The 7,137-nt window shown below is 61.4% G+C and overlaps 2 protein-coding genes across 2 annotated transcripts in view; both read right to left on the bottom strand.

Moving 5' to 3' along the window:
- The window catches only part of LOC109305312, a 7,436-nt gene extending 4,977 nt beyond the window's left edge, over nt 1-2,459 (bottom strand). The window contains exons 1-2 of the mRNA XM_019528313.1: nt 2,432-2,459; nt 231-484 (exon numbers count right to left, since the gene is read on the bottom strand). Coding sequence (XP_019383858.1) covers nt 231-484; nt 2,432-2,459 — 282 coding nt within the window. The remainder of the gene's footprint in view (nt 1-230; nt 485-2,431) is intronic.
- A 405-nt stretch (nt 2,460-2,864) lies between these two features.
- Nucleotides 2,865-5,271, bottom strand: CCDC17 (coiled-coil domain containing 17). The gene is made up of 5 exons (XM_019501389.1): nt 5,181-5,271; nt 4,727-4,942; nt 3,742-3,964; nt 3,552-3,662; nt 2,865-3,340 (listed from the first exon to the last, which is right to left on the bottom strand). Exons 1-5 carry the CDS (start codon nt 5,258-5,260, stop codon nt 3,185-3,187), a joined length of 786 nt encoding a protein of 261 aa, XP_019356934.1. The 5' UTR covers nt 5,261-5,271; the 3' UTR covers nt 2,865-3,184.
- Nucleotides 5,272-7,137: the final 1,866 nt, after the last annotated feature.

The following is a 7,137-nucleotide window of genomic DNA, read 5'->3' as shown; positions in this document are numbered from 1 at the left end:
CAGTGGCTTGTGCCCATGGGGGCAGAGAGGTCCCTTTGCCCCCCACCCCCAGGTAGTGAAGCACGTGGCACCCCTAAGATGGACAAAAACACTCTCTAACCCCTTCCTGTCCCTGGGACCGTGCTCTCCCCCTAGGACAGTCCTTGCCTGTCACTCCCAGAAGAAACGTTGGGGTGAGAAGACGCCGGGTCACTGCCATTAATGACCCCCTTGGCGTCAGCTCTGCCTACCTGCCCCGTGTCCCGGTGGTAGCCGGTCAGCCGGAGGACCCCGTCCCCTGGGGGAGCACCCTTCACGCGGTCAACGATAAACCCCAGGTTTGTCCCGGGGTCTCCCTGTGGGGGCTGCACCCTGGACTCCTGGGTCCCGGTCAAAGAAGACCTACGGGGGGAGAAGCTGATGTGCCTGGAAAGGTTTGGCCTGGTTAGTGGCCGGTGCCGGTGGAGCCATGTCCCCTCTGCCGTGGCTGGAGCCTGGGGACAGGCTCAGGCTCAATGCAGCTCGTTCCCAGAGAAGGTCACCCCCCCCGAGACACGCTCGCTGCTGTCTCTGCAGCTCCCAGGCACCGCGATGCGAGCCTCGCTGCCGGGGACCCACGAGTCTCGCGGTTGTTACCTGCAGGGCGTGGAGCGCCGGGCCATCCCCGAGCTTCTGGGCTCCCGCCAGGGCAGGAGAGTGGGGGACGAAGAGGCAATGAGCACGGAGGAGGAAGAGAGCGGCGGGGAGAAAGGAGCAAGCGAGCAAGCTACTGCTGGTCCTGCAGGCGCAGGGGACTGGACACAGCGGCCCTTCCAGTCCTGGGGGCCAGCCCGGCATCCAAGCTTATGCAGGTGCACGCCTGGACCGGCACCATGCAAGCAGTGGACACAGCGCAGGGCCAGGGGGATGCTGGTGGTGCGGCCTGGCCTTGGTCTTCTGGGCCACACCTGAGCCTTGCACATGGAGCACGGGTGACACTTCCCCTGGCATCTGATTTCTGAAGCCCCTCCTGGCTCAAGCCCCGCGGGGCGCGAGAAGCAGCCAGGCGTCTCCCTGCAGAGCCGGGCAAGGCCCACCGCCCCCTGCACGGGTGGGCTGAGCAGGACCAGGGCAGGTGACCTCGGGCCCCTTGCCCGCAGCAGGGCAGATACGAGTGGCTAGTCTGCGAGGGCGCAGGGCCAGCAGCGTCTGTGCATCCCTGCAATGAGGGACGGGGTTGGTGCAAGCAGGGAGAATGTGAGGGTGCAGATACGGATGCGGCAGCAAGGAGCGGAGGCAGCCAGAGGCAGGGACCAGACCCCACAGAGGTGAGAACGGAGGTTGTTGCCCAGCCCAGGCTACAGGCAGTCCCGTCCCTGTGAGAACATAGCTGGAAGCCCATGGGAAGACATGAACACGCATGCACACGTACAGCCATGCATCACACAGACATGTTAGCCGAGCTGAATGACAAGGGGCCCCGCAGAGATACCGAGACCTCTGCTCCCCGGCTTCATCAGAGCCAAGCAGGCTTCCCCACCAGAGATCACGGGAGCCGGGCTGAGCTGCACCAGCTGCGGATCTGCCTTGTAGAGGGCACGGGATAACAGACAGGGTCTGCCGCGCTTGGGAGCAGGCAACGAACACCCAACTCCTTCTTGACATCGTGGCACCTAACCCCAGACAGCGTGCATTTGCAAATTCTGCGTCGTGCGAGCACGCGTGTGTGCAAACAGCAGGACACGCCTGGCGTGCCAAGAGCCCATCGTGACTGAGATACAGGATACGGGCCTGCTGCTTCAGTCACGACTCAGGCAAAGCTTCTAGGTTTTAGCCTCAGTCAATGGGAACATGGTCTGTGCGATTGCAAAGAGGATTGGAAAAAAAAACAAAAAACCCAGGTCCTGCCGTGACAAAAGTCGGCCAGGAGCACAAATCTGTGAGGGATTTGAACTGTTCTCAGAGCAAGCAGCCCCTGGACCTGGACCCCAACCCTGCCGCCGCTGCTGGGTTCAGCGCCCAAACTCGCGGGGACGGCGCTGGACAGTGCGCCCTGCCGTGAGAAACGGGCTCGGGTACGAGGGCGCTGGACGGAGCAGGGAGGGGGGCATGGCCGTCTGGAAAGATGAAATGATTTGGGTTACTCTGCACGGGCCGTGATGTACGCGAAGCACGTGCTGGGTGATGCGAGGGCTGGAGGAGCCCATGCTGTGGCGCTCGTGGGCACGGGACAGATGTGCGAGACCCGCCCCCTCATCTGCCCAAAATACCCTGGAGGACTCCGCCCTTGCAAGCAGCTTCTAGCAGCTCCCAGGTTTTTTTTGAAAGAAATCATCTGGCCAAAGAAACATCTCTGCCTCCACCGGGAAAGGTAAAGCCCCAAGAAATTACCCTGAGGCCCAGGCATAACCAGAGCCCCACCCAGGCACGCTGTCTCTGGCCCAGGCAGTGCCGCGGCTGTACTGCCCGGTACCCCGGGCCCTGCGGGTCATTGGCCCCATATTGCTGCAGGGGGATTCCCCTCCAGCGAGGGACTTCGTGCCGGACGGCGGCCGCAGCAGGGACCGGAGCGTCGGGCTTTGCAACCACAATCGCGAGTTGAGACTCGGCCGCTCCAATTCCTCCCTCTCCTGGAGGTTGGTGCAGCGGGACTGGTGGCAACGAAAGGAGCCGGCCTTCGCAGAGAGAGGCCTCCAAAAATAGACCTGCGGCGATACGTTAAAACATCCCTAAAGCGAAGTTCTCCTGCTACACGCAGAGCACGCGGGGCCGCGATTTCCTGCCTCTCTCTCGGCTCTGCGGGTTATACGGTGTTTGTGGCGGGGATGCTTAGTCTGTCCAGAGAGGCAGTCCGCCCTATTGGTTGGAAGTGTTGTTGTGTCTGTGCGGTGCCTAATGCAGCGGGCCTCGGATGTCGACGCGCTCGGTAAATGCTGCTAACAATGGCCTATTATTGTTCAACCCTTCGAGCTGGCCGTGCCCTCGCCGCCCCCGAGGAATGCAGCCATCTCAAAGGAGTGCCAATATAACCTTCCTACCACAAGTTCCCTATACATAGATTTACCCCCCCACCCCCATACACACACACACACACACACACACTACACTACAGCTGTTTATATGCATTTTTACCGTCCCTTTATGATGCTGGTTTTTGGCACTTTCCCATCACCTTGCTGACTCAGCTGGAGGGGGGAGGGAAGGGGGTGTTGGCTCGTCCCCTTTCTCACCTCTGTTCAGGTTTGTGCCGGACAGGCTGCTCCAGCATAGGAGGCGGGTCAACAAAGCCAGTGTAAGGGGGGATAGAAAGGGACAGGCTGGCAGGAGCGGGGTGGAAGGGGGCTGGAGAGCTGTCCTCGGGGGGTGCCATACGCCTGGACACCTGCAATCAGGAGGAGAAAACGTAAAGGCGTGAGCAATGTGTCTCCAGCTGCCAATGCAGCTGGCCAACACGTCCTGCTCCCAAGCCCTTGTTACTCTGCACAGGGGCTGATCTGAGCCCTGACAACTTCACGCCGACGAGGGATCCAGCCTCACGCGGAGCTCACAGCAGGAAGCCGCTGCAATGTCACAAAGGCAATGTCGCTGCTCACCGTGGGAGGGAAGCGGTACAGGGCGGCATTGCCAGGGTCGACCTCGGCCAGGGACTGCACGTCGGCGTCTCTCGCGTTCACCACTCGGAGGTAGAGCTCTGTCTTGCCAGCCTGCGGGAAGGGCTTGTGGTTGGCAGCGCTTTTGGAGCGGGGGGACTGGAGCAAAAACGGACCTGCTGACCCCACTCACCTGAGGGACCCCGTTCAGCTGCTCCATCGTGAGCCCTGGCTTCACGGGCAGGACCCGGACGGGGATCTTCCATCGGCCGCTGATCACTTGGTGCAGGTGGTCAAAGAGGGTGATCTTGGCCCACCCGCGGGAAGCCAAGCGCTGGATCTCCAGCCCGTAGGCGTCAAAGCCCCCGGCAGCCTGGAGCTCCACCACCAGCGCGATGGAGGTGGAGGGACGGACCCTGAAAGGCAGAGACAAGGGACGCGCAGGCATGACCGGTGCATCTCTGCGACAGAGGCATATAAATGAGTGGCAGCCTCCCTTCTCGCCCCTCTCCTCTCCGCTCTGAGAGCGCCGAGTGCGCCTACAGCCCAGAGCAAACACATCCCCGGCAGCAACCACGGATCCCGCGAAGTCTGCCCCCCCTCACCGGGATCACCGTGCCTGTTCCAGCCAGCACGGGGGACTTAGGCTTTGGAGCTGCCTTGGCTTCTCCTGCCCTCAGGCCTGAGCACCCAGGACTGAAATACTGGGCCAAAGCAGAGAGTCTGGTCTTGCTCCGGGTATGGGAGGTGAAATGTAGCAGCCCACAATCATCAGGGCGCCTGATCTCATGGGCCTTTCTGGCTTTCGCTTGTGTCAAACGGAGTTGGATCAGCTCCTTCTGCACGGCTGCCTGACACAGGTTGTTGTGGGGTGGGGTGGAGGGGTCCATGCCCCCTCAGGACTCAGACTAGACAAGGGGCGTGGAGGGGTCCATGCCCCCTCAGGACTCAGACTAGACGAGGGGCACGGCTGGACCGGATGAGACTCCTGGCCTAACCAGCTTTGGACGCCTGCCGCACTGGTGACCACGTGTCCATAGCTTCAAGGGCAAGGAAAGCAGATGGACACGGCGGGGAAACCCAGACCTGGCCAAACGCTGCTATCCTCTGTTAAAGACACCTGGTGCAGCAGGGCAGGATGCAAAGGGGTACGTCGCCTCCGGCGAGATGCCGCTCACCTTGGAACCGGCTGCTTGGTGGCCAGGATCGCCCTGTTGCCTCTCTGCCCATCCACGAGGTACCGCGGGGCCTGAGCCACATCGCAATCAGCGCTGGGGAGAGGGGTTGGCCTGCCCATCTCTTGCCCATCACGGTAAAGCCCGGCCACCAGGCGCACCTGGATGACGGTGGGGTCCAAGCCCAGCAGGAAGTCGTAGAAGATCGCGAAGCCGGCGCTGCAGGGGAAGGGGCAGGAGGCAGTGTCGTGAGAACGGGGCCAGGCGCGCTGGTGGGAGAGCGTCCGGCTTCAGTGCTGAGCTTGGGAGACGGAGACGTGGGGGGGCCGAACAACCCCCAACCGCATCAATCAACGAACAGTGCCTGTGATGAGCACATCAGGGAGAAAAGCAAAAAGTCGGGGGGTCGAGGGGTGCCATCCCGGGGAACAGGCACAAGCATGGAAAAGGCACATACCCAGGGTCATACGGGGCAGGTCCCAGGGCATCCGGCGATTCCAGCCACGGTTTGCTGAGTGCTGGGGTCTGAGGTCCCATCGACTCCTGTAACACACGGCGATTTCATGGAGGTCACAGCTGGCCGCTGGGGCAAGGACCTGACGGGGCGCAGCGCTCACCGCTCACTAGGACGAGCGTCTGGGGCAAGTGGTTTCTGCATTGCAGGCAGGAGCTGCTTTCTGTAGCACCGCACAGACGCATTTAAGCAGCTGGGATGGACTTAGCTGGCAGGGGAAATACTGCGGCCACCAAAGCGGTTTTCTTAGTCCCTGGGATAACTGCTTTTCTGGCATGGAGGTAACGTATAGTTAACCTCCCGCTTTCATTTCCAGTGGGAAGATCTCAGCTTTATGCCCACTTTATGGAAACGGGAGACTCCTCCCTAGCTGCTCCTGTGGCCGCACGGCGGAGCGAGTGAAACTCGGGGGCATCCGAACCTGAAGCCCCTGGGCTTGGTCCTGCACGTAGGACGCCCGCTGAAGGATTTGGAAGCATCTGAAGCCCCGTGCGGGGGTGGAGGATGCTTGCCAGCAGCAGGGCCACATATGGTTTTTGAATGACTCACAGATTTGGACTTGATTTGGCTGAACACAACAAATTTTCCTTAAAGTCGTGATGGCCTCCTCTCCTGCCTAACGCGCCGATGAGGGCTTTGCCAAATTGCAAACAGCGTCAGAAAAATTCCTGGGGGCAATGAAGCTGCTGCTGCTCTTCCTCCCTGCCCTCTAGGAGCTGATCAGTGATGGAGAGAGGACTTTTCTACCCCATGGCCACAGACTCTCCCTGTCCAGACACCTCCCTCTAACGCTTGGCTGGGCTGGTCCATGCAAGGCTGATTGTGCCTGGCGCAGGGGCTGGACCAGGTCCTTCTCAGCCCCGTTTTTCTACGAGCCGGTGGACGTGGATAGCCCCTGGAGCTTGCATCGCCAGGCCCAGCACGCTGGCAGGGACGACTCGGTTGCAGGGCTGCAGCGGACAGAGACAAGACGCGGCCTGGGGTGGAGCGGGACCTGCTCGCAGAGATGCGCGCTGGCTGCTGGATGTGGGCAGGGCTCTAGTTCGGGTCTCAGGGTGGACAGAGACCTGGCGGTCTGCTGCCAGCCCTTCGCCTGGTGCCCTGAGCACAACCGCGGGTTCCCACCCCTGGACCTTGACGTCCAAGCAGCCTGCCCTGGACTGTAATGGCCGTGACTGCTGGCCAAAGCAGCGCAGGAGCAAACTCGCACAGGCGCAGGGTGGCTCCCCGGGGCCCCGATCCACCCACGTGCCTCGGGACTTGCTTGGCTGGAGCAGTAGCAACCATAAGGCAGCTTCCAGCAGACTCCCTTCCTCTGGGATCAGACTGAGGGTTATGTTAGTGCCCTTGAAAGCTCCTGCCCCTCTGATCCGGTTGGTCTCCGAGGTGCCACCCTGCCCTTCTTCTGCCTGACTTCAGACGAACACAGAGAGCTGCCGCCGAGCCCCACATCCAGACACTCGAGTCTAGACCCGGGCAGCCTATTTTGGACAAAACTTTCTCACTTCTTCTCCCCAGCCAAAACATGTCCATTCTGGTCAGTGGAAGCATTTCTTGCATGAGTCCAAAAACACCCAAAAAGCCAACCCAAAAACGGGTAGGAATGTTTCATTGCGACGTTTCACACACGGAAGATTTTACTTGGAAGCTGATTTTTGCTCTGAAATCTACTCACCAGGAAGGGGGGGTCGCGCAGCCCTGGCAGAGGCAGGGGTGGGGGCGGTGGCAGGGGGGGGGCCACCGGGGGGGGGGGCAGAGGCAGCGACCGCCTGCCGCCCCATCGCGGCTGCATCCTTTCGGCGTCGTGCCTCAGCATCCCAATCTCGGCCTGCAGCTGTGTCATCTCCCTCACGTGCACCCGCTGCAGCTCTGCCAGCTCCCTGCCCAGCACACCTGGGGG

The sequence above is a fragment of the Gavialis gangeticus genome, unplaced genomic scaffold (genome assembly GCF_001723915.1).
Source record: "Gavialis gangeticus isolate Ggan-Ray unplaced genomic scaffold, GavGan_comp1, whole genome shotgun sequence".
Taxonomy (NCBI): domain Eukaryota; kingdom Metazoa; phylum Chordata; order Crocodylia; family Gavialidae; genus Gavialis; species Gavialis gangeticus.
This window is presented reverse-complemented; position numbering and strand designations above follow the sequence as displayed.

Bases quoted from the DNA above. Each gene is read 5' to 3' on its own strand.
- CCDC17 (XM_019501389.1), bottom strand. From the start codon at position 5,260: ATGGGACCTCAGACCCCAGCACTCAGCAAACCGTGGCTGGAATCGCCG. The intron at 3,965-4,726 runs GTGAGCGGCATC...TCTGCCTTTCAG, and splicing joins ACCAAGCAGCCGGTTCCAAG to GGTCCGTCCCTCCACCTCCA. The intron at 3,341-3,551 runs GTGAGCAGCGAC...TCCTGATTGCAG, and splicing joins TGTACCGCTTCCCTCCCACG to GTGTCCAGGCGTATGGCACC.